The sequence below is a fragment of the Pongo pygmaeus genome, chromosome 8 (genome assembly GCF_028885625.2).
Source record: "Pongo pygmaeus isolate AG05252 chromosome 8, NHGRI_mPonPyg2-v2.0_pri, whole genome shotgun sequence".
NCBI lineage: Eukaryota > Metazoa > Chordata > Mammalia > Primates > Hominidae > Pongo > Pongo pygmaeus.
The window spans coordinates 110,401,704-110,429,305 of NC_072381.2; the positions used below are offsets into that span (position 1 = coordinate 110,401,704).

Sequence of the window (27,602 nt, forward strand, 5' to 3'; positions counted from 1 at the left end):
GTTTGTTTCTCTCTGTCTTTTGGCTATTGTCTTCATATTACCACCTCTTTCTCTATTTCTCTTTCACATTGTCCATTTTTTTTCTCTCTGTGTATGTACATCATTTTTATAGACCTGATATTCCTATCAGGCAAGGAATATTTCTCCTGGTGACAAGATTTGAGAGACAGTTCTTTCCTAACAGCTTCAGTAAGAGAAATCTTGAGGATGTCTTCTAAGTTGTGATCACCTGATCACCATAGCCAAGATGTCTCAAGACCCTACTGGATCACGTGACATTCCGGGGCTTCAGAGGGATGGGCTGCTGTGATTGACCAGCCTGGCCAAAAGCACATAGCTGGAGTCAGGTGGACAGCTCCATAAAGGGTGACTGGAAAGGGTACTGAGCAGACCCAAACCACCGGTGTCCACCCTAGTGAGCCAAGAGCAACTCAAGAGAACAACTTAATAATGCAAGTGCTGGAGGATGTGTGATCTACATTCTGGGTTCTCTAAAAATGTAAAGGAGAGAGATCAGTGTGAGCTGGCTTGACCAGGGAAGGCTTCCAGGAGGACTTGATTCTTTCTTTCAACCTTGAAAGATGTGTGAGATTTTAACTAGATGGAAGGAAGTAAGCCTTCCTGATGAGGGAAGAGTTTCTTTGCCTGTTTTATTGGTTTGGTTGCCTTGTTTTAAGCTCCCAAGAGGCAGAGACTTTTCTTTCTTTGTTAATAGAGCATAGTATTTATTGACCACAATCAGGCTTCGTCAGTATGGTGCCAATTCTCTGAATGCTACTCTGCCAGTGACCATAGGGAGAGAATGGAAGAATAACAACTGAGAAACTTCTAATCCTGAGAGTACCAGCATGATATAAAGAAACAGGGAGTTGCTTGTAGATTCTTGATATTAGACCTTTGTCAGCTGGATAGATTGCAGAATTTTTCTCCCGTTCTGTAGGTTGCCTGTTCACTCTGATGATAGTTTCTTTTGCTGTGTAGAAGCTCTTTAGGTTAATTAGATCCCATTTGTCAATTTGGGCTTTTGTTGCAATTGCTTTTGGTGTTTTAGTCATGAAGTCTTTGCCCATGCCTATGTCCTGAATGGTATTGCCTAGACTTTCTTCTAGGGTTTTTATGGTTTTAGGTTTTATGTTTAAGTCTTTAATCCATCTTGAGTTAATTTTTGTATAAGGTGTAAGGAAGGGGTTCAGTTTCTGTTTTCTGCATGTGGCTAGCCTGTTTTCCCAGTACAATTTATTAAACAGGGAATCCTTTCCCCATTGCTTGTTTTTGTCAGGTTTGTTGAAGATCAGATGGTTGTAGATGTGTGGTGTTATTTCTGAGGCCTCTCTTCTGTTCCATTGGTCTATATATCTGTTTTGGTACCAGTAGCATGTTGTTTGCTTACTGTAGCCTTGTAGTATGGTTTGAAGTCAGGTATACCTATGTAACAAACCTGCACATTCTGCACCTGTATCTCAGAACTTAAAGTAAAAATTTTAAAAATATTACAGTGGTCAGATGCATTTGGGATACATTGGGTTAATAAAATGAGACATTTCTCTTCTGAAAAAAAAGAAAGAAACAAACAAACAGGGTGGCTTCAGACCAAATAAAGTATCCATATAGTCCCTTGTGGTGCCCTCAGTCCTCTGCGTGTCTGGCCTCAAGTGTTTTACATTGAAATTTTGGCATTATCACTGGTAAATCAGGTTGTTTATTAATTCAGTAAACACTTCAGTATCACCTAATGTGTACTACACACATAGGTCCCAATGGTTCAAAAATAAATAAGACAGGATCCTACTTTAAAGTTTATATCCAAATAGAGAAGACACAGAAATGAATTAGCAATTGCATACATGATTTGATTGTGCCATGCAAAGCAGTGGTCCTAGGCTGCACATGGAAATCACCTGCGACCTTTAAAAAATACTGATGCCTTGGTCCCATCTGTAAAAGTTTTTATTTCATTGGTCTGGCAAAGAGGACACAGGCATCTGTATATTTCAGAGTTACCTCCCAGGGCTGTCATTAGCAGTAAAGTCTAAGGACCACTGGGATAAGGATGCTTTGGGAGCAAGGAAAGGGCTCTGCAGTGATACTAGGGAAGGAAGGACTGCTGGAGGGGCAAGGCTCAGTGAGCTTGGAAAGAGGAATGAGAGTTCACTAGGGAAGGAGAAGGGCAGGGAGATGAGTGGATAAGGACGTTGGAGCTCTTCCTGCTGGAAGTCAGGAAGTCTTTCTAATTTTGGCCTAGTCCCTGTGTAGCCTTAGGCAGACATCCATTTTTTTCCGTGCCTCAATTTCTCCTTCAGTCAAATATGACTAATGATGCCTGCTTTCCTTACCTGAGTGGTTTGCTGTTAGGATCAAATAAGGTAAAGAAAAAGGAAAAGATAGAATGTCAATGATCATTGGGAAAAATAACCCATTAGAGTAAAGCCTCATTTATTCAGCCTCTTTGGGAAAAGAAGTATTTTACATAAATGAACTTTCAGATAACTAAATTTCGACCTTTCAAGAAGTAATAATTTTATTTTAACCAATAAAAATCTTTTTAGTTTTTCTAAAACATACCACTTGCAGCCAAAGTAATAATTTTATTTTAACCAATAAAAATCATTTTAGTTTTTCTAAAACATACCACTTGCAGCCTTAATTTCTTAAACAGAGTACCCTGGATGCCATCAGCCCCTGTTTCTTTTCTTCTGTGTCTTCAGCCCCGCAACATAGATGTCAGCACTGAACTGTGCTGTGTTACAGTAATGCCCCCAGGGCTATCGAGAAGTATAGGGATTTGTGGCATGGAAGATTGGGTTTTGAGTTCTTAGGTCTGTTTTTCATAAGTTTTCCATTTCTCTTGCTATCCAAGTATCAGCTCTTGGTTCTCACCATTTTCAATTCTACTTTCCATTTCTAACTTGCTGCTGCTTCCCTACTGAAGACTGGAAAACCAGAATACAAATCTTAGAATAGCGTATAAACTCTGAGTCATTAGACGATAAGTAAGAGCTTGCCAGAAAGAGTGGATTGTGTGATCTTTAGTAAATGAGTCTTTAACGTGTGTGTCAGCTCTTTTCAGTGGACTTTCTGGGCCTTACTCTGGCCTAGGTCTCTAATTTAGGAGACAGCTGACTGGGCTTTATGCATGGAAGGTCGGAGGTCCACGAGGATTATTTGTAGGGATTCTCAGGCCTCCATCTTCTAGGTGTTGGCCAGAGGGACCTTTAAGGTTTTCCACCTTGCTCACTAGGAGAATTTTGTCCTTGTCAGACCAGATTTTGAATGTCTGTTGCCAACCTTCTGTTATTTTCAAGGCAGGAATAAAGAAGGAGACCTAGGATTAAACTCAGGAAGGAAGGAGTATCTTGAAGCAAACAGCCCAAACTGAGGCAATACCGTCTTCCCCTTTGGGTAGAACAGGCAGGTAAAGTGGGAGGGCAGAGGAGGAGGAAGTGGTGGAAGGAGTCAAGAAAGTTAGGACAGAGGGGATAGATGGAAGACACTGGGGAAGGGAGAACTTCTGGGAAGGTGCAAGATGGAGAAGGCCAGGAGCAAGGTGTAGACCAGCATGACTATGCACTCTGTATCCTTCTCTATTTTCTTTGAATCGTTGACTCATTGACCATTCAGTACTCATGTCTCATGACCCTTACAGATGACAGTTCCTAGGAGGAGCCACACTGTGGGTACTGCCAGTGGCCACATTCTGCTGGTTTCCATACTGCAGGATGGTCCTCTTTGAGAAAGTGGATTTCTTAGTGGCAGTTGGCCCTGAGTGCATCCCACTTTGCTGTCTGCTATCGGTGTTGTCACTGAGCTTCTGTCTCTCCCTTCCTTTCCCAGGTCGGTGGCCGGATTGGATAAGGAGGCGGACCTAGTGCACATGGAGGTGCGGACCACGGATGGATGTGAGTTCTGCTACAGCCAGGCTAGGCCCAGGGAGATCTGCCTGCAGGTCTCTGTCCTCCCCCAATTTGCATTTTAATATCTTGGGAAGATGAAAAGCTCTGAGCTCCATTACAGCCATATTCATCCTTACTTCCCAGAGTAAGGGTGAGAAGTCCTTTCCTAAGGGAGACTTTTCATTGAAACAAACTCTTGGGAATGAATTTTCTGGGGATATGAGTTAATGCGATGAATTTTGAGGCTCCTGTTTGTAATTTCTTTGGCATCTTCAGAGTAATCTGAAGAGGAATGTCCATAACTCATCATGGTATTTTATGTTCACATGGCGAATTGCAGGGGCTGCCTGCTTCAAAGTATGAACCCTTTATATAGGCAACCTTACCAAAAAATATAATGGGGCATTATTTGCAAAACTGTTTATTCATCCATTCGAGATATTTAGGGATGGCCTGCTAAGTGTCAGACATAATTTTAAGCCCTAGAGAGAAAGAAAGTGATGAGCAAGTTCTATACTGTCCCTACAAACAAGGGACTCTTCTAGCAGTGAAACTGCAAGATTTTAAACACATGACCCACTATGTACCTTGTGCAGCTGTGTACTTCTTACACAAAATTGGACTGAAAAAACATCATTTTGTAACAATTTAAGCATTTTATTCTTCTCAGAGTTGTTTATACTTAGAGGGCTCTTCTCCATCCAGGAAAAATAATATCAGCTTAAACAAAAATATATAAAAATATAATTAGCATATCTTAGATTGAGAACAGAGCCAAATAATCTAATAGTGGTGAGGCAGAAGTGCAGCAGAACAAGCGCCTGCCTATGAGTTGGGGTCCTCGGCTCTGTTACCCTCTAGCCTTGAGACCAGGAAAAACTCCTTAACCTCTCTGGGCTGTAACTTCCTCTGTGACTTGAGAATACTCATCCTTGCCCGGAGCACCTCCCAGGATTATAGGTTAATCAAATAGAAGATGAATATTAGAGAAACTCAAAAATGTTGTGTAAATGGAAGGCGATTCTGTTTTGACCTGGCTGTTGGCATTGTGGTATCCTTCAGAGTTTAAGTAAAACTGCATGTGCTTTCTGCAGGAGAAATCTACTGTTGGAGGCCAACCATAGATGCATGCCAGAAACATGCATTTGGGGGAATATGTTTTATATGATTTATTTTTATTTTTAAAAGAGTTAGAAGGTAATCAGAATTTGTTACTATATTTCTGCCACTCTGTACTCCTCCCTCCCTCCTTCCTTCCCTCCCTCCTTTCCTCCCTCCTGCCCTCCCTCCCTCTTTCCCTCCCTCCCTCCTTCCCTCCCTCCCTCCTTCCCTCCCTCCCTCCTTCCCTCCTTCCTTTCCTTTCCCCTTCCCTTCCCTTCCTCCTTCCTTCATCCCTCCTTCCTTCCTTCCCTCCTTCCTTCCCTCCCTCCCTCTCTCCTTCCTTCCTTGCTTCCTTCCTTCCTTCCTTCGTTCCTTCCTTCCTTCCTCCCTCTCTCCCTCCTTCCCTCCTTCCTTCCTTTCCTCCTTCTTTTCCTCCTCCCTTCATTTTCATCTCATTTGATCCTTCAATAGATGTAAATCGGTGAGACAGCCAGGGATGACCTACACGCTTTTTAATGTATTTTTTAACTGAAGTGCTATTGGGAATTTAAGAAGATACTGTCACACACTTAAATTACTGATCATAAGAGTGGTAGAGCCTGGATTCAAAATTATATTATCTGATTCTTATGGCTGAGAAAGAAACTGGGAGAAGAATGAGAGGTAGGGGTTTCAGGGAGCATAGAAGGACAGGAGGAGGACAGCAAATAGCCAGTCTCAGAAAATGACCCACAGGCCAGTTTTCAGGACAAGTCTCCCGTGGGCTTTGCCTCCTAAGTCAACCTGTTTAGTCCACAATTTGTGATCTGTCATGGTCATGGTATTTCAGAGTTGGAGGATGGTCTGAGTTCTGACCTGGTGTAGGAATCCCTTCTCCCAAACCTCTAACAGTACATTCTCAGGCTTCGTGAGCTCAGGCTTAAGACACATTATTTTCTGATGCTGGACAGCTTCTTTAAAAAAAAAATGTAGTTTCTTACATTAAGCTAAAATTTATTTTCTGAAAGTTCAAGAATTCTGGTCCAAATTGGGATGAGGCCTATGGTGCAGGATTTCCATGAAATTTTATGAGATTACAAATGCAAAACACATAGAACAGTTTCTGGCCTATTGCCAGAATTCAATAATTGAATAAAGACAGGCAGAAATATAGCAGGGATAAATGTCATGTGCTGTACTTAGGTTAAAGTATAGAATATATTAGTTCTGTTCCATCTTCTAGGTTTTTTATTTTATTTTATTTTTTCATTATAAATCCTCCACTGGAATTCTAGGGTTTTTAAAATCAATTTTTAATAGCTAAAATAATGCTTTTTCAATCTAGTAAATTGTCCCTAACATAACTTTATTTAGAAAGTGCACACAGCAAAACTGCCTTAATCTGGGCATGTTTTACTTACATACCCTAACAAAATGCATAATGCCTTTCCTTTGTGGTATGCAGTGAGTGCTGCCTCACACTTGTGCATTCACACACACACACACACACACACACACACACACACACACATCTCTACCATCATTTGAGCATCATCAAAAATACAAAAATGTTTTATTTACTGTTTTTCCTGGCATGGTAGTTTAACTAAAATTTTCCTAGATTCACATAGCTAATTGGCGATAGGAAAAAACAAATAAACAAACAAAAAAGCAAGTTAGAACAAAAACCTCCCAATGGACTAGTGGGAAGGAAACTTCTGATAAAGAACATCTACAAAAGATCTAAAATTAACATCATCTTGATGATGAGATACTGAATGCTTTCTCCCCAAAGAACAGTAAAATGGCAGGAATATTTACTCTTAACACTTTTATTCAACATTATGCTGAAAGTCCTAGGCAGTGTGATAAAGCAAGAAAAATGAAATACAATTCATATAGATTGCAAAGAAGAAAATAAAACTTGTTATTCTCATTGACATGATTGCCTATGTAGAAAATCCCAAGGTATCCATAAGAAAATCTCCTAGAACTAATATGTGAGTTGAGCAAGGTTGCAGGATATAGCACATTCGGTGTAGAAAGGATATTATTTTCAATCAATGGTGTTGGATCAACTGGGCAGTCATCTGGGGGAAAGTTAACTTCAACCTATGATTCACAACTTATACAATGATTCACAACTTATACAAAATTTAGCTCCAAATAGATCATAGATCTAAGTATAAAACATAGAATTATAAAACTTTTAGAAGAAAACATATGGGAAAATTTGACCTTCGGATGGACAGAGTTTTTTGAAATTACACTAACAGCAAAATTGATAAAATAAATAATTGATAAATTAAGCTTCATCAAAATTTACAACTTTTGCTATTCAAAAGATACTGTTAAAACACTGGGAGAAAAACATGCAAATCAATATCCAACAAAGGACTTGTAGCCAGAACATATAAAGAATGCTTAAAACATAGCAATAAAAAACAGCTTATTAAAAAAAAGTTTGAACAGATCATTTAGCAAAGAAAATGTAAAGATTACAAATAAACACATGAAACAGTGCTCAACATTATTTAGACGTTAGGGAAATGCAAATTAAAACCGTAGTGATATATCACTATATATCTATTTTTATCACCAAAATAAACAAAAATGACAATATCAAGTGCTGGCACAGAAGTAAAGCAATAGAACTCTCTCATACATTGCTGGTGGGAATGCAAAATGATACAGCTACTCTGAAAAAATATTTTGGTAGTTTGTTACAAAGTTATACACATCTTATAACTCAGCAATCCCACTTCTGCTATATATTTAGCCTAGAAAAATGAAAAATTTATATTCACATTAAAACCTGTACACAAATGTCTGTAGAGATTTATTAATAATCACCAAAAACTGGAAACAAATATCTTTGAATGAGTGAATGTATTAACAAGCTGTGGCACATCTACAAAATATGATACTACTCAGTATTACTCATATTTGAAACAACGCATGAATTTTAAAGGTGTTATGTTGAGTGCAATAAGCTAATCTCAAAAGGTTACATGCTGTATTATTCCATTTATGTGATCTTATGGGAAAGACAAACTATATAGATAGAGAATTTACTGGAGGTTTCCAGAGTGGGGAAAGTATTTGACATGAAAAGCTGCATGAAATGTTTTTTAGGATGATGTCATTGTTCTGTAACCTGATTGTGGTAGTGGTTACATAAGTCTATATATCTGTTCAAACTTACAGAACTCTATGCCAAAAACTCACTGTGTGTACATTGAAAATTATGTTTGTATTAAAAATACTGAAATTAATATTTTTGTTTAATAAAAGCTAGGAGGCATAGTTCCTGACTTCTAGTTCTATAGCAATTCCTTCTATCATTCATTCATTTATTCATTCGCTTACTTATACTTTTACCCAATCAACATTTACTTAAAACCTATATATACTGGGCACTGAGGGGACACGCAGGTGAATGTGATATCATCCTTACCATCAAGGAGCTTCTAGACTTGTATTTGAATGATGGACAATTCAAATGATGGACAAGTATTAGAATGTTGCTGGCACACTTTGACAAGGACTTTAATGGAGTTGAGAATATATTGTGTTGAATCATAAATGATATTGTGACTAATGACCTAAGCAAGTTAGGGGAACCATCTCAGAAACAGAATGTTTGATTTGGTACTAGGGATTAGTAGGAAATTATCTGAGCATTCTGGATAGAGAGAAGAAACTTGCAAGTTCCCAGAATCATGAGAGGTGGTATGTGCAAGGCTGTAAGTTATAATCCGGAAAAGAACGAATAGAGATAGGTTGGTGAAGGTGGGTTGAAGAGGACCTATGAGGGAACAGGTAGGTAGCTTCCTGAGCCACAGTTCATGCTGCACACCAAGCCGTCTACGGCCATCCTTGCCTGTTTATAATGATAAAGCTTCATGAAGCAATTATATTTCCCCCAGCTGCAGTCTCACATATGGATGGTACCAGTCAATCTCTGGTCACTTCACCTTCCTTTCTACCTGCCTGTTTTATCTGCTTGTTTCACATTTAAGATACAGGAAGAGATAGATGAAAAGCTAGGACTCATTTCAGCTCACTCAGACCTGAGCCTCCATCTCTGGAGCACAAGGCAGCTTTTGCTGTTTCCCTGGTCCCCGATCCAGACTAACTTGGCTCATAATTTAGGAATGATTCTGAGAAATGGAGAAGTCAAGTGGCTTGTCTAGTGGCCCCGAACAAGTGGTGGAGGAGCAGACTGTGACTGTGGTGGTAGAGCAGACCAGAGACTAGCATCAGTGATGAGGTCAGGTAACATCCTGTACCCTGCTTCTCAGGGACTGTACTCTGAGCAGACAGACTTATCCAGTACCCTCAGCTCTGCGTCCAGGCCTTTTCTTGCTTGATGACGCTGGACTTGCCAAGCCTGCTTGCACTGTCTGCCCAGGCAGATAGGTGGGCCTGGGAAGGGTGTTGAAATGAATGACTCTCCAAGCCCTGGTAGAGGGTTACACTGCCCTGGCTGAAGTGTGGGCACCAGCAGCCATTAAGTACCACTCTCTGCTCAATCTCCATGGGAGCCACATTTGCAATTTGTGTTTATCTTTTTGAGCAATAAACAGATACGGTCTTTTAGCTATTCACAGACAGGCAGATGTGGAGAGTAGACACCTAAATTCTAATTCCAGTTTTTCCACTGAGAGGCTGTGTGATCCAGGGAAACAAGTAAACTTCTCTAGGTTCCTTTTTCCTAATTATAAAATGAAGCAGAATTAATGATTTATTTATTCATTCAGGGAACAGAAGCAAGATCTGCTCATGAAACACCAATTAAATATTGCTCTATGTAGTTCCCAGAGTAAGACGGGGATACTGGCATCTGTGCAAATATTAATATAGAAATTTGTGCTTTTCTTATATTTGTTCATTGGTTCACAATTCACTCCACTGTACTGGAACACTCTTCTGGTATAGAAGACAAGTGGTCCTCAAACCAAGCCTTATAATCACCTCATGAATAAACACACACACACACACACACACACACACACACACACAAACATGCACACACACCCCCCTACCTGGGCCCCACCACAAATCAATGAATGAGGTATCTCCTGGGAAAGGTCCTGGGCATTGGCCTTTTATAAAGTTGTCCTGCTGATTTTAGGACATGTAGGATTGAGAACCAACGCACTAGATCTGAGCTGGTTGAACTTTAACATGCACGTACACCATCTGGAGAGCTTGTTAAAATATATACTCCCCATTTCTGACAAGTTCTCAGCTGTTGCTTCTGGTCTGGGGACTGCACTTTGATTAACACTGCACTGCACTGAGCTGCGGGATATATGCAGATAAAAAGGACACAATCAGCACCAAGTAGCTCACAGGCTAATAGGAGAGGCAGATATGTACACAGATCATTGTTGCAACACATTATGCTAAAGGCCACGGAGATTCTGCTGTAAGTACCATGGACAAAGTGCTGTGGGGACCAAAAGGAAGGGTTGCGCAACTGCTGAGGAGTGACCGAAGGCTGCACAGAAGAGGCCATAGCTAAGCCTCATCTGGTGGGATGAATTGGATGAGTTTCTACCATCCAAAGGGATGGTAGAAATGGGGTGTGGGAAAGTTATGCTAGAGCTGTGCTATCCAATATGGTAGTCATTTAGTCACAGTGGTAATTGAGTCCTTGAAATGTGCTGTCCAAATCAAGGTGTGCTTTAAGTATAAAATACATACCAGGCTTCAAATATTTATTATACTATGAATGAAAAATTGTTCCTGGATAATTTTTATATTGATGACATGATGAAATGATAATATTTTGGGCTAAATAAAACATATAAATGAACTTCACTTTTCTATTTACTTTTAAAACATGATTACTGAAAAATTTAAAAGGTCATTTGTGGCTTTTTTTTTTAATATATACTGGATGGTGCTGCTCTAGACTGAACGAGCCCCAGAGAAGCAGCGCAGAGCATGGCCTTTTCAGTTGTGTGGTGTGGCACTGACAATTCTGACTTTGAAGCTGACTCCAACACTCTGGATCTAACCCAACATAAGCTGGTCTCTTTTCTTGTTTATATATCGGAATCTCTCCTCTGGCCTAGTCCTAGTCTCCCTCTGTAGGAGTCAGACTTCCTGAGTTAAGCTGAAAGCATTAAATTATTTTTTTTGCCCTGGCAAGGTTTAAACAGGGCAAAGCCAACCAGTTTGGTTAATAACTGTGTGAATAATCCTATTTCTGCCATGAGATTCAGGATTCAAATGGCTTTTCCTCCCATTCGCTTCTGGAATTCATCTTTCTCTGAATATCCCTGCACATGCTTTCTCTCTGACACAGTTACTCAGTCACAGACCGACAGACAGAAGGACACACACACCCTCCATTTAAGAGGCAATTGAGTGTCAATAGAGAGAGTATTAACTTGATGATATAAAAGTTGGAGAACTAACTGTCATTTAGACCTTGGACAAATTTCTTAGCCTTCCTGTGATCCCTCATCTGGTGTTTTACCTATTTGAAAATACTAACAAATGTAAGAAGTATTTTTATAATTTATTTTTTTCATCAGTTTACTAATGATGATCTTATTATAGAGTAAAATTGACAACAAGGGAGATTTCAGTTCAGTGAACAAAGCAGTAACAACAGAGAGTACCCAAAGATGACCTGACCTGGGCTGCTTTGTGAAGTAGTGAGCTCCTCTGCATGAAATTCCCAAGTACGGTGTCCCATGGGGCACTGTGATAAGTGAACCTGAACATGGGCAAAACATTCGAAGCATCTAGACAGTCTAGAAATGTGCAGAATCAAAACCCATAGAACATATGCCACCATCCTTTGTTTTCTTCTCATCATCATCCCTCATTAAGCAATCACAGCACTTCTTCTAAGACAAGATAAAGCCTAATACTTAACAGAAATTCCAGGCATACATAAGTAATCAAATGAGCTTGGCACACAATTGAAACTATTAGCTTTGAAGACTAAACTCTAGGCTCTAGATACATATATTATTGGCTCTTTAAAATATTGATTAATTCAATAACTTTGGAATTGTGTGAACTCAGAGCTCTAGCAGCTCTTCAGAGGCCAAGATGAGGACAAAGTGGGGGCTAAGGCAATGGGACTGCAGACTGCTTGCCTTCTGTTCAACCATAGAAGGCAGAGTAAAACTCACTTTATGGATTGAGATATAGGATTGTCTTTGATAGAAGGATTCCATAATCAAAAAGTCAGAACATATAAGAGATTCCCACATGATATTACATTCCAAAAGGCATCAAATTGTATAACAACTTGCCCAAGGTCACATAGATGGCCAGTGACAGGGAGTGACCCAGTATGTAGATTCTAGTCAAATACCTAGCCCAGTTTTCTTTCCATGTTTAAAATACATAAAGGTTAGGATCACAGGTACTGGTGTAAAATCACCTGGGTTCAAATTCTAGCTCTGTCACTTCCTAGAGCTGTGGAACTTAGGCATATTACTTAATCATCCTGTGCCTCAGTTTCCTCTGCTATAACAGGGAAATGATAATAATTGTAACTCCCTGGGTTGTTGCAAGAATGAAATTAGTTAATGCATATTGTTCCTAGAACACCAGACAACACCGAGTGAGCAGTCAAAAATGCTACTGTTGTCATCGTCATTGTCATCGTCATCATGATCTTCATATAATCATCCTATTCAGGGTCAGTTTATTTAGCAGGTACAGTGGAAAGAACCCTGAATGGGATGGTAGGACTGCTGAGATATTCAGTGTCACTATGGTTTCTAAATATCTGTAACTGCCAGATTGCCTCCTGTACCATCAAGAAGGCAGATAATGCCGGGATTCTCCTACGGGAGATGAGAAGTTTCACCAAAGCTCAAAATCCATGAACTCAGTAGAAGGAATGGAAGCTTCCTTTTACTGTTTGTTGCCTTTGTTTGTTTTTAGAACTGATTATGCTTCAAGCTCTGTATTAGGTATTTGCAGCAATATTACTTCCTTCCTTGTCTTTACAGATAGGTTAGTTGCACTCCCCAGTCAAGAAAAAGGATGCTGATGGAAGCTAAATAACTTTTTAGAGTTACCTTGAATCTGCTTGTTTTCACTTATTTTCATTTGAGAGTTAATGTTACATAAAATAAACAGCTCATGGGTATTTCTCTAAGAGAAGGCCTAAAGAGCTGAATTTGCTTTTTGTTCACAATTTTAATTCACTTTTTGAATTTGTGACAATAGTATATTATTACCCAAAGGAATGGAAGTTGAGTAAATCACAGAAAGTTTTTTCTCTGAGATGACAAGAGGCTTGATGTCTAGGAAGTTTGAATGCTTAGTAATTCTCAAAGGCAAAACATAATCATGGGACACCATGTAATTAAACATAACAAAATGTATAGAGTTTTAATGTCATTCAGTTCAGTTTAAGCAGCATTCACTGAAGCTTTATGAAGTCAGCCCAGGAAGAGAAAAGTGGCTAAGATTTTATTTCTGCTGGTAAAGAGGTGATCCTTTTGGAAAGGTATGGCAGAACCAGAACTGGACTTTACAGTGAAATTTGTTGATGTAGATGAGGGGCTTGTCTTGCTGAATAGAGAAAGGTTGTGGCTGCCTGCCTGAGTCCTGTGAAACTTTGAGCAGAAATACAGCCTCTTAGGAAGAAAAGAAGGCTAAGGGTGTCAGATTGTCTCCATCTTTCCTCCCACATTCACCAGTTCTCTAAGCATCCTAAGGCATATTCATTTGTGAACGTCCTGTCTCCATCACTGGCACAGGAATCTTCTGAGGGCAAGAACGTGTCTTATGTTCTTTGCTTCCTGGAACCTTGGGATGTATCTGACACCTGCAGCTTCTCTATACACCTTGAGCCAATACAAAAGGAATGAATCAGTCAGTGTGAGGCAGCCCTTCTCATCGTGTGAGATCCTTGGTCCCACATCTGTATGGTGAGAAGACATGGATGCTGGCTCCATTTAAGTGATGTTACAATGCTCCCTAAAGGGCCTGCTAGCTGAGTTTGAAATAGGGGTGCATATTTCCAAATAGCAGAATAATCTTCTATTCCTGGTGCAGGGAACAAAGCCTTTGACTTTTCATTTTTGTAAGTGGAGCAGTGACCACACCAGCTCTTAGAAATATATCAGGAAGACATTTTACATTTAGAAATATATTAAGCATGAAGATTAACTATTTAGGAAATCACTCTCTGGTTTTTACATAGGGATATCCAAATGAGATCTTTCTGCTGTCTGTTCTTTCTAGTTTTTCATTTGAGGATATTTCAAAGGAGAGGATAGAAAATAGAAGTTCAAGAATAAGAATTAATCAAAGTCAATTCATTAACATGCAAGTATGTCACGTGTTTCATGAGCTTTGCTTACATAAAAGTCCATGTGCATTTTTAACTCCCTCATTCAAGAATTTCCTTTCACATAGCACAATTTCACATCCAGGTTAAACTCAAGGGCTGCCTCCTCTTTGAAGTTCTCCTTGATTTGTCCAGCCCATATACTTTTTTTCTTGTCCAAACATCCATTGCACTGAAGGTAAACAATGATTTAAATTCAGAATATGACTTCACTGTAGAACCTGTGATATCATGGTCTTTCAATTCCCCACAACAAAATAGGACATTTATTATAAATTGAATCTATGAAAGATGCTGAGAGTTGGATTCCTTTCCCTTTCTCTTCTTAATAAAAATAAACTAACATTTATTGATATTTTAAAATGTATCCACAATGTGCTAAGCATTTTTCATGCATAATCTTGTTTAATCCTGATGACAGTCCTCAGAGGCACATGCTAAATTGTCTGCGCCTCACAGCTGAAAAGCCATGCTGCTACTTGGCCAAGGCCAGTCTGCACATGGTAAGTCCCGAATTTGATCTCAGCACTTTCTAGCTTCAGAGTCCTTGCTTTCAGAACCACTGGAGTATTCTCAAGAGATCTGGACCACTTTCATTTTGTCTGGTATCTGGTGTTATTAAAAAACAAATAAGAAGGCCACACTTGTTGGAAGCCTATTTGGGGATGTTAAGTTATGTCATAAATAGCTTTGTGAATTTCATCATAGAATCTCTATAACTGTATTCAGCCTCATTTGGAGGTCATGTCTAGAATTCTAATTTGAGACATTTTGCATATGTGAGGTTTGAACCAAATGATATTCCCTGCTCACCCTTGACAGCCGCAGTTCCTCCATGACCCTCAGTCACTTCTGTTTGACCACCAGGCCTGCCTGCCTATTTAGTTTCCCCATGCCCCTGCTTTGGTTCTCGCCTGGCAGAGGGCACTGCGGCACTTATCCAATCTCTATGGTTTGAAAAATAAAAGCATTGAGACTTCCAATATTTGAGTCCAGCTAAGACGGCAAGGCCACCAAATTTTAAGTGATTTTCAAAAACTCATTTCAGTGCTGTCTTCCTGTTAAATTGGACCTTTCATTCCATGCTGAGCAGTGGCAAGTAGAGAGCATGCCAAGAAGTAGGACGAGCTTGGCACAACATTATACCTGCTATGGGTCAAGGTTTAGGTAGGTTTTGATTTTGTTTCTGGTGGCCTCGAATACACTTGCTTCTTTTTTCAAAGTGTCCAAATGAGAGAGTGAATAGTAAATAGCCAGAGGGAAATGAGCCAGTGTGTAGGAATAAGAAGGTATCCCCCCCCCGTGTGTACCTTTGATTACCAGTGCAAAGGGCTTTCTGAGACACTGGCTGGTAAGAAGGAAGCAGGTTGCCATATCAACACCTGTGATTTCTTTACATGTTTTTACTGCAGCTTTTCATTGTTTTAGTGCTTTATTCTAGGAGTAAATTACTAAGACTATATGGTTCCAAGAATATTCCTGGTGGGCTAGCAGCAATGTGCTCCAAAGCACAGCCTGGGCTCCCTGCCTTCCCCTCTCCTCTCAGCCAGAAGTGGAAATCCAGGCCACTCCTGGCTTTCTCTGTGAACCAAGACAAAAAGGAAGGGACATACAGGCTGTCCTTAAAGAATGTTGGACAAGCTGTTGCTACAGGGTCAGGGAATGAAGGTAAGAAAGCCTGTCTCTTTCCTTATAAGGAAGGTCACGACCAAATTGCAGAGCAGAAAGGAATATAAATCATTGAACATGCACACATGTGTTCATTGCAGCACTATTCACAATAGCAAAGACATGCAATCAACCTAAATGCCCATCCACAGTGGACTGGATAAAGAAAATGTAGTACATATACACCATGGAATATCATGCAACCATAAAAAAGAATGAGATCATGTCCTTTGTAGCAACATGGATGGAGCTGGAGGCCATTATCCTAAGCAAACTAACACTGGAACAGAAAAACAAATACCACATGTTCTCATTTATAAGTGGGAGCTAAACATTCAGTACATACGGACACAAAAAAGGGAGCAACAGACACCAGGGCCTACTTTTGAGGGAAGAGGTTGGGAGGAGGATGAAAATAGAAAAACTGTCGCGTGCTATGCTTATTACCTGGGTGATGAAATAATCTGTACACTAATTCCCCACAACATGCAATTTGCCTATGCACATGTGCATCCTGGATCTAAAATAAAAGTTGGAAAGGAAAAAAGAAAAAAACAGTGGCTCCTGGGTTTCATTTGGAGTGTTGGCCTCAAGGTGTTTGGCCTGTACCATCTTTTATATTTAAATTACCTCTGAACTTTTTTTTTTTTTTTTTTTGTGAGATGGAGTTTTTACTCTGTCACCAGGCTGGAGTACTGTGGCGCGATCTCGGCTCAGTGCAACCTCTGACTCCCTGGTTCAAGCAATTCTCCTGCTTCAGCCTCCCAAGTAGCTGGGATTACAGGCACACACTACCACACCCAGCTAGTTTTTTGCATTTGTAGTAGAGATGGGATTTCACCATGTTAGCCAGGATGGTCTGATCTCCTGACCTCGTGATCCACCCACCTCAGCCTCCCAATAGCTCTCAATTATAAAAATAAGGAAATTTAACATTTAAAAAATAGAGGCATTTAGCCTTTCTTAGAAACTCAGAATGTCTTATTTTTGCATATGAATTCTGTGTGGAGGAGTAGTTCCCCCTTAAAAGAGGCGAATGTTTGCCATTTGTAGTCTCCGCCGCTCCTCAGAGATCCCTGACACTGAGACTTTGTGCCAGTCAGCATTTATCATCTACCCCCGCTAATTTTACTCTCATACATAATTTGCATGGCCCCTTAAGCGTTTGAGTTTATTAGGATAGTTGTAAAGGCCTGCCCTGTCATACAAAGTTATTCAGGCCATATCCTAAGGCACTCAGCAATAGTGGTGGTTTTGATGCTGGGAGGTATTAGCCCAGGCTTAGGTTTTAGAGATGCCTTTGGCTACTTGTTTCAAGTCCATCCAGTTTCCAATTCATCATCCACATGGATCCTAGATGTGAAATGAGTGCAGAAGGAACACAGATGACAAGAAAGTGTCCCAGGCAAATAGCACAGGTAATGGAGGGAAGAAAAGAAACTCTGGAAACACTTCAGAGGCAGAATTGTCAAGGATTGGGAACCAAATTGGATGCAGAAGAAAGAAAAGTTTAGAGGCTGGAGCTACTGTGCAGATGATGACTGCTGATGGGGCGAATGGAATCAATACGAGAACTAGTCAGATTATAGTTACCAAAGCAAACAGACATTGCTCAAATTTGAACATTTAAGAAGTAGTTATATACAGCATGTAATGAATACATTTCCCATTAAAATATTTCTTTCTTAAAGTAGCATCATGTTTCTAAATTAATGTGTGTAATAACTAGCTACATATATGAGTAAACCCCTTCCTAGACAGAAGGTTCTTTTAGAAAGGAAAATCTCTAATTCACTGCCTTATTCCTAGTACCCAAACAATACCCAATATGTAGTGTGTGCATGAGAAATATTTGCTGAATCCATTCATCAATTACTGAAACAGAGATCATTTAAAGTACCCATAGTTTAATCTCAATTGTTATACATTTTTGCTTCTGTAAGCCTTTTGCTTTTATTTATCTGCTGCCTACCACTTCCTTCTCTGTAGCCCCTGACACCTCTGCACACATACGTGCACATAGAAGGAAACAATTGCATTAGATAGGCATATGTAATAATGCATGTGGTTTTAGATAATAAGATTTCTCTACTTTTAATCTTAAAGTGATTTCTACTTTCCATTTTGATCATTTATTTTTAAATTTCATTAACTGAATAACCTTTTTTAAAGCCAATTTTTATGGTGGGTTCTTCACAGAGACTCACCTGTAGTTTTTCCTTAATTAAAGAGCAAAAACCGAATGGATTCCCTTTCCTTGGATAACCTTCTAATCATAATCAGAATGCCTTTTGGAGCCAAAGATTTCCCATTCAGCTACAGCTGGTACCGTGCATTTTTTGGGTTGCTTGAGGCGAGGGAGGAGGGTTCAGCTGTTGAGATCTCTAGAAGATTTTTACAAGTAATTATGTAAGTTTTGTACATGTTATGTAAGAAGTGAATGCATTCTTGTAAAAATAATAAAAATGTATCTAATGTAAAAAGCAAAGGTCCCACTTGAATTCTGTCTACTTCCTTGAGTCCATTTCTTTGCCTAAAAGTAATCATAGCTAATTTTCATATGTGTCCTTTAAACATTGTTCTGTGCAGTATGGCACAAGCCTAATTGGATCATACTACACATGATGCTAACTTATTTTTAAAAGATTGCAGAACAGTGCGTTTTGGAGAAATTACCATGTTGAAGCATATGTATCCACCAAATTCTTCTAATTGCAGCATAGTACTCTGTCATATGCATATATCTTAGTTTATTTAAGTGATCATTAATTCATGGGCATTGAGCCTATTTCTAATTTTTCACTACTATGAACAATGCCACTGTGAATATCGTTGCCCTTGCCTCTTTGTGAAAATATGAGTCTTTCTCTAGAAAACATCTAGAGAATTAGAATTCTCTAATTAGAAAATTAGAGAGAACAGATTCTCCTTGAATTAGAATTACTGATGTAAGATACATTTAAAGGTGTCTTACATCTTACTGATGTAAGACACCTTTAAAATTCTGATACATATTTCAAATTTGTTCTTCCAAAAAGCTATACCAAATTACTCTTTCAGCAGTCTGATATGAGATGAACAATTTTTCCACTTCTCTGCCCAAACTAGATATTACGATTTTTTGGGAATTATTATAAATTCTGTGGACAAAAGCGTGAAATCTCACTGTTATTTTAAATTACCTTGTTGATTCCCCCATGAAGTAGAGTTTTGTGTGCTACCTGGGACTCCCTCATGATTTTCATTTGTTATCTAAGCATCACTCTACCCTCCTATTTCAGATGCTCACTACCTCACCTGCAGGATCCAGGAATGCGCTGAGACAACTAGAAGTGGGCCTTTTGCCCGCTCCATTGACATCAGTTCCCTGGTTGTCCAGGATGAATATATCTTCATTCAGGTGAGTATAGAAAGTGCAGTTGGTGGTAGGAGGATGCATCCTTGAAGTTGGCTGCCTGCTAGGAAAGGAGGGTGGCTTTCCCAAGGTTGTGAAGATGTGGAGCTGAGACACTGTCCCTCCTTTGCTTCTGGGACCAGTCCTCTGGGGAGAGCCCAGACTTCTGCTGGTTTTAGTGATGCACTGAATCCTTCCATTGGATTGCCATTTTATAGCACAGGAACTGTCTGAATTGACTAGTCTTGGGCTGGGTTTGAAGTAACTTAAAGTCAAATTTCTAATGGGATTTGACTTTAAGTAATTTATCAAAGCCACATTCTATTTCTACCCAAAGTGACTTGTTTAACTTGGCAATGAAAATCCCCTATAAATTAAGCATCTTTAGGATTCTTTTTCTGGAAATATCTACTACTCACTAAACTTTCCCCTTTTTTCCAGTGCTGATTACCTTCTCAATGTCCATGTCCCAAAGCGTTTACTCCCAGAACTGAGTCTTAGGAAAAATTAGATGGGACTCATATTTAGGCAGACCAAGGAAGCCTTCTTTTACATTTTGGGTCTTGTTATCTCTACTGTGTACTATAAGGAGGTACAAAACAGGGCAAAAATAAGGGGAACAAAAGGTAGTGCTCCACCAGGTGACTGACAGAGGATGCATGTGATAAATCAAACCTGGCATTTGACCGCAACCTTGATTTCCCGCACTCTGCCTTTCCATCCTTCTATTCTCAGTTGTTTTGCAAACTATTCCCACAGGAAAGTTGAACTTTGAAAACTCCCTGAGTTGGCTCAGACCTAAGCACCTGAATGCCCTTCTCTACCTGACCCCTGGTATTTCAGTCCAGATCAATCCCATCTCTTCTAGGAGACTTTCTATGAACTTCCAAGCTCAGTGTGACTCGCCATCCTCTGAACCCTTGCAACAGTATGGTCTATGCCATTCCTCTAGCACACAGTCTATCAATGGATTTGTCTTCTCTCCAAATTGCATTTTACACTCTCTGAGAATGGGGACGATATTTTATACACACAGTTGATCCCTCTCCCTTGGCCCTAACAAGATGTCTTTGCATATCAGGGGTGCTCAGTCAATATTTGTTGTATTGAACTAATTGTAGGCATCGCAGTTACTTCTTTCTATAACTTAGTTACATAGATTTTTGAGGTCTAGTAAAATACAGGAAAAGTAGCTAGCCACTCAAAAACCATCTTGGATGAGGGAGTGAAACAGGAAGGTTCTGTGGCTTCAAAAATCCCTGTTTTTTAGTTTGACTGAAATCCAGAATCTCAGGATTGTATTTCTAAGTCTTGGCAGGCCAACGGCACTCTCATTCTCTTATTCATAAGTGTTTGTTTATTGAACACATACATTGCAAAATACATAGCACCAGTCACTACTCTAGAGTTCCTCAAGTTTCTGCCCTTGACCTGCTTCTCTACCCAGTACTCACTGCCTGAGCAATCCCCTGGTTTTAAGGACGGTTTCCAAGGTTTGATAACTTTCAAGTCAGTGAGCTGTGACCTCTACCATGTACTGCAGCCTTCCATATCAAATAACCAACTCAAGATCCCAACATAGACATTCCACAGGTAAAATAGAACCAACAGGTCACCCTTGACCTTGACCCTTACACAGTTTGTGGCACAACCCGCTACCAGGTCAGTCAAAATCAGTCTGTGTTGCCAAATTAAATGAACCCACAGCCTCTGTTAATATCACTCTTCATGATTTCTCTAGTGTTTCGTTTTATTCCATTCTCATTGTTATGGCCCCCATTTAAGGCCTTTATCTCTTTCTATTTGGATTTTTTTTTTTTTTTTTTTTTTACAGTGGAAGCACAGGAGTGAGTTATGAATTTACCAGTCGGATTTCCCTTCCCTTGATGCTAAATATGCCAGAATTGTTTCTCAGAAACATGACTTAGAATGTAAAATGTTCAGACTTTTTTCATTTTTCCTTGTGTTCCATAAAGTTTGCTGTAACTCTGCAGACAGATATACAGATTTTTAAAAAAATTATTCTGAAACATTCCTTTTTTATTATACTGGAAACAGACAGAAGTTTGGTCTTTAATTAGCATCAATTTTTATTTTCCTTGAAAAGATATGCAGTTTCATTATTCAATAAAGTTTTATTCATTGCCAAGTATATGTGAAGTCCCCTGTTCTAGGTGCTAGGTGCTGGGGTTAGGATAGTGAACACAACAAAGTTTCTGCCTTAGTGGTATTTAATTCTAGTGGAAGATAGGAAAAAATATGTGTATGATGTAAACATCCATATATACACAGATATGAAAAGTTATAAAGAGTAATGGTTAAGAATATATAATTTAGAGCCCAACACCTGGCATTTGTTGAAACTGTGGCATTCCACACTTAGCTGTGTGACCTTGAGCTGTGCGTCGTTTGACTGATCTATAAAAAGAAGATAATTGTAGTACCTACTTCATGGGTTGCTGGGTGGATTATATTTATTAATGCTATCTGTAAAGCAGCAAAACGATGCCCTAGAAACAGTGTTATATGAATATTTGCTTTCTATCTTTCTATTCATCTTTTACTATTATCTATCTACAAAATGTATCAGATAATGACAAGTTCTATGAATAAAAATAAATCAGGGACTGTGAATATTGAAGCTATAAAGGTATTCCTGTTTCATTTAGGGAGACTTAGGAAGGCCTCATTGAGTGGTGAACTAGGAACAGGGTGGCAGAAGATAGTGCAGTCAGAGAGGAGCGTGGAGCCCGGTTGTCAGGCCTTGGCTTCCTCGAGCCCACATGAAGATGGGGAGTGGGCAGTTAGAGATTTGAGGCTGGGTTCAGGAGTGGGGGTGGGTCATGGAGCAGTTGCAGCTGAGTATATCCATTGTAAAGTCTACAGTGTATTGATGGCATTTTTAGACCACAGAATTGCCAGTCGCAGCTGAGTTGATCTATTGTAAAGTTGCCAGTATATTGATGGCATTTCTTAGACCACTAAGAAATAAGTATTGATAGAAAAGAGAAACCATCCAAAGACTGAGCCTCAGCCTACTCCAATATTCAGAGTTCAATGAGATGAGCAGGAACCTGCAGTGAGACCTAGATAGACAATGTAGAGATAAGGCCAGGAAGGTGGAGGTGCTAGATCCCATTGGGCCTTGAAGGCTTTATTTTTACTATCAATGAGGTGGGAACCAATGGATTAACAATGCCCCAAATAATGTGAAAGGCCAATTAACTTGAGAAAAACATTGGATTTCATTAATCATCAACTAAACACAGATTACATGGTATCATTTGCAACTATCAATTAGCTAAGATTGAAATATGGTAAAAGAATGCCAATGAGTTGCAGGTAAACAACTACATATAGTGCAGGTACAAATATAAATCAGTGGATCATCAGCATTTAATTCACCTTTTTCTTCTCACAGGTGAGTTTGGCCATTTGCATTGACAGATATGACATATATGTCTTAGTTCTGACAGTATATGCTTTGTGTTTAATTATAATTACTTTAAAACTCCCATTATATGGTCTGTTTGCTTTCCTGTGTGTCTGATAATTTTGAGTATTTGTATTTTTGTTCTAAGTGCTTAGCTTTATGAATAGAAATTTATATAACATACTGAATCTTCTATTTCTGGACAATATCTATTGATTTCCTGTTGGCCGCAATTACAAAATCAGTGTATTTCCTTGAATTTCTAATTTTCTCTCTCTCTTTAATTCTTCCACTGCCTAATTTTGAATAATTATTTTCTAATGTTTGTCTTGCTGCCTTAAAATATAATTCTGTTAGACTTAAATATTTATGAAGCACTACAGAAGAAAGGTGAAAAAAATAGTGTGTGTTTATGACCTCTTGTCAGATTCCTCTTTCCAACCCCAGTTTGTTGATGTCATCATTTTAGAGCATGAACATTCTACTCTGCACTGTAATTGCTGCATTTATTTTGATTTTAGTCTTATAGGTAAATGTATTAAATTGTCCCCAGAAGTCTTTTTCGTATAGTTTTTCCCATTTATTTCTTGGTTATCTGAAATGTGTCTTCCAAGAAAGGCTAATTCTTGAATGCTGAAAATATGTTTGTCTGTATCTTTTTATATTTTAATATCATTTGTCAGGGTATAAAATGTATGTGTCATCCTCTTTCCATGAGAATTTTTACTCCAATAATTTGTTACTATTCAGACCAGTCTCATATTTTTCTTTAAGGCATCTTGTTGTTTTATTTTGTTTTCTGACTTCAATACTTAAATCCTTTAAAAAATATTTTGATACCAATTACTTATTAGCATATGCCTTGTGGTTGGCCATAATGTACTGATTCTTTCTTCTGGAATATTAACTTTTTTGTTAAATAGATTCAATTTTTTCTTTATTTCTTAATTTCTTGGGAGTTTCTGTGGCATATCTTGAAATATATTTTCTATTTCAGTTTTATAGTTTTGGTTCCTTTCTTCCAGGATATCTAGGATGTGTACACTAGACGGGAAAGACAAAACAGAGCCATAATTTCTCCCATCCTGACCCTTTTTTACTCCCTGAGCAAACTGAGGAAAATGAGATTAAAAACAATCTTACATTATTCTCTAGGCTCTTTTTGCTTTCTTTTTTTTTTCTTTTTCCTGTTTTTAACTTCTTTTCCAAGCTTTGCCAGTTTATATTGTGTCTCTTTCTCTCATCTCAACATACCTTCCCTGAGCTCTTCTATTTCTGCTTCAAAATCTTCTCTTATAGAGGTGATCTCTTCATCAGACAGGTTATTTTAAATTATACCAGTGTGTTTGCAATTTTTATTTGCTCTATGGAAGCATATTTTATTCCATATCTGTTATTTGTTTTTCCTGTCCCTTTCTGTCTTTTATTTTCCTATATTATTTTATCATTCTTATGCTATTTTCTTTTATCTTTATGTGTTTAACTATTGCTTATTTTTTAATGCTGTGAGTTCTTCCCGGAAAAACTATTGAGGAGGTTCATTTTAGCAATAGATTAGGGCTCTGTTTCAGCTTAACAAGAATCCTTCTTGGTTCTCACTGAGGTTCCATGTGACTCAAGATTGTTTTCTCTGTGAGTGGGTTCTTCTCATAAGACAGAACCACCTGGAACACAGTATATATGACTCCTTTTCCACATATATTGTGTTTCAGAGTTATATTTTCATTATGGATAGAGGGAAATTTGCATTTCCCTTTCTTATTTTTCTTATTGCTCTAGGGTGATTTATAATAGGAAAGGGGAGAAGCATCATTATGATTTGGCTATTTAAAACCTTATATATAATATATATAATATATAATATATAATAAATCCTTATTATATATTTTCTGAAATGTTACAAGAGCTTACTAATTGATTTCCTTCTCCCAGATCAACACCAACGTTCCCCACCAGCCAGTCACAGGGCTAAATCAATATTTCTACATTCAGTGGCAGCTCATCACCTATAGGGTGAAATCCAATTTCCTTACCATTGTCTACAAAGACCTCTGTGACCTGGATCCTACCTACTCCATCAGTTGCATATGAATTCCTTACCCACCACTGCTCTTCACATTCCTTCCTTGTTTCATTTTAGCCTTCAATAAACATAAACCTCTTTAGTCTCCATGCACAAACTATGCCATTTCTTACTTTATATGCCTTTCTTATATATTTTTTTCCTGCCTGGGATGTCCCTTTACCAGACAAATTTATTATTTAAATTTAGGACAGACAGCACCTCCTGTAGGAAGTCTTCCCTGACATCCTCAATCGGGATTGGACTAAGCTCCAATGCAGTTCTTACCCATTTGCATTATGTTTCCCCAGCCAGGTCTCTAAAAGGAATAGGACTGTGTGTTATTCATCATTGCTTCTCTTGCTTCTCCTGCTCTTAGCATAATTACTGGTACTCAATAAATGTTTGCTGAACTGAACTGAGCTGAGAAGATAAGACACCATCCTATTCTCAGGAAGTGTAGTTAGTTATCTTTTTCAAGCAAGGGAATCTTGTTTCTGCAGCTGATACAAGACAACTTAGCCTAATTGACAATTGCTCACTGCATAAGAAATGACCATGCAATGTACAATGTCTCTGTGTTTTTATAAAACTGCTGTCCAGGAATTACCCAAAATATTATTCATTGTCCTTTTTATGTTCATTCATTTAAATGTATTAAAATATATTCAGCCTAGTGGGAAATGCACATAACTAAACAAATATAATGTAGTATGATGAGAGCTGTATTAGTGGAAAGCACATGTTGCTCTTGGAGAAAGAGCCTTTCACCTGACCCTAGAAGAGGGTCGTTACAAGCTTTCTCAATAGAAGGCTATGAGTACGAGTTAAGTAGGTGAAGGAGAAAGAACATTCTGCCCAGAGGAGAAGGCCTGGGTAAAGTTAAGGAAATGAGAGAATAGAATGTACCAGGACCTCTTATGTAAGGGGCAGTTGTAATAGTGGGAGGGAGTGGAGTGGTAGAAAAAGAAGTTGGAAAATTGAACTGAACATTTTCTATTTTCTTTAATTAAATCTAGATAATGTTGTGTTCCCCTCTTTATAGTTGCTAGAAACACAGAACTAATTTTTGTGTGAATTTTAGCAGCTTCGCCACATAAAGCTTATGGTATTGTTTATTCTTCATATCCTTTTATGCTTTGCCATTGGCCATTTGTTATTTCTTGGCTGCTTTCTTATATTCTTTTTGTTTGTTTGTTTTATTTTGTGTGTGTATTATTTTTAAAAAATTATTAGAAACCATCTCAAATGATTTTCTGAAACCTGTGTCATTTAAAAATCTTTTTTGGGGTGCGGGGTATAAGTTTTGAAAATTGAAATGAGGATGAGGACGGGCTTTATGGATAAGGTAATATTTGTATTGATTGTAATCAATATCTGTCTGTGGCCTGAAAAAGGGCGAGCTTTTTCATTCTGTTCATTGAAATAAAGTTGACTCTGCAGGCTTTGTCAAAGCAGAAAACCCACACACCAACAGAGTAGCTTTTCCTACTCTATTGGAGAAGCTACACAGATGCTATATGAGCACAATATCAGGGCATCAGAGGAGGTGGTGTTCTACCTGTTCCTGCGTACCAGTCTGTCAAAGAATGGCCTTGGTAGAAGAAGTCACAGAGCAGCGAGGTCTGAGTCCCTTCAAGGTGGCATTCCCAGGGAGTAGCGCCAAGGCAGAACTGGACACTGAGGATTGTGCATTCCACTGACAGATGCTTACTGGTTTGGCTTTTAAAGGGGATCTGTGTAGAGGCGGATTATTTTTTATTCCTACTATTTAAGCAGTTAAATAACAGCAAGATGAGGATAAGAGACTTTGGTGGGTTTGTTTTTTCATGACTATAGAGATTTGTCTACTTAAATTTCGAACTTTTAAAAGTATTGATGTCTTATATTTGGTTTTAGTGCTAACAGAGACATATAACTGAGAAAGAAGAAACAACCTCACAAACAAAGCAGACCAGGCTCTCCCTTCATCCTTTCCCACCCTTGTGTGCCAAGTGGAGGAGGATGCCTGGAAAGGCTGGGCTTTGGGCTTCCCAGCACCTCGTCAAACAGAGCAGCTCTGCTTTTGTTTGCTCTGTATATTAAGTTTCCTAATACTCTTTCATTTGACAAAAGGATCCTGCTGCTAAAAAATGTTTGAAAACCACTGACTTTTTGCAGCCCTGTTGGCTGCATTGGTCAAAGGTGAGCCTTTTCCATGTGTGGACAGCTGGACTGTGTGGAATGCAGGTGAGATCCAGGCCCAAGTCTTTTCTCTGCATATTAATAAATGTGATGTACATATTTAATGTGCAATTATTTACACGAGTGAGAGATTATATACAAATGTACAGTATATGCATTTGAGAGTACAGTTTAAATAATGAAAAACCTTGGTAACCTCTTTATAATGATATTCTTTCATTAAATTAAACCTCTTCCCATGATATTAAAAATTTTACGCTCTCTTGTTTGCCCTTATAAAGGAATGTGCCTCATGCCCAATCATAATTTTATTTCTCTTGACATTATTTTTAATTCTGTGTCTTATGTGCAGTAGAAGGGTCCATAAACCACCCACGCAGCTCCTACTATTTAGAGAGACCTCGAAGGTCTCTACTTCACCTTTTATTTTCCTATTGACTAGGAGGTAAAGGTAGCCATCCTGATGGTTTTGCTTAGGGGAACCCAATGTTTGATCTCCTGCTGTTGGACAAGCTGAGCTGGAGATATACAGAAAGCTGTGAAATTTGTTA

General features: G+C 38.7%; 1 protein-coding gene across 1 annotated transcript in view; it reads left to right on the plus strand.

Moving 5' to 3' along the window:
• Nucleotides 1-27,602, plus strand: part of SORCS3 (sortilin related VPS10 domain containing receptor 3) — a 631,488-nt gene that overhangs the window by 450,581 nt on the left and 153,305 nt on the right. Inside the window, exons 6-7 of the mRNA XM_054436019.2 lie at nucleotides 3,832-3,896; nucleotides 19,260-19,378. Coding sequence (XP_054291994.1) covers nucleotides 3,832-3,896; nucleotides 19,260-19,378 — 184 coding nt within the window. The remainder of the gene's footprint in view (nucleotides 1-3,831; nucleotides 3,897-19,259; nucleotides 19,379-27,602) is intronic.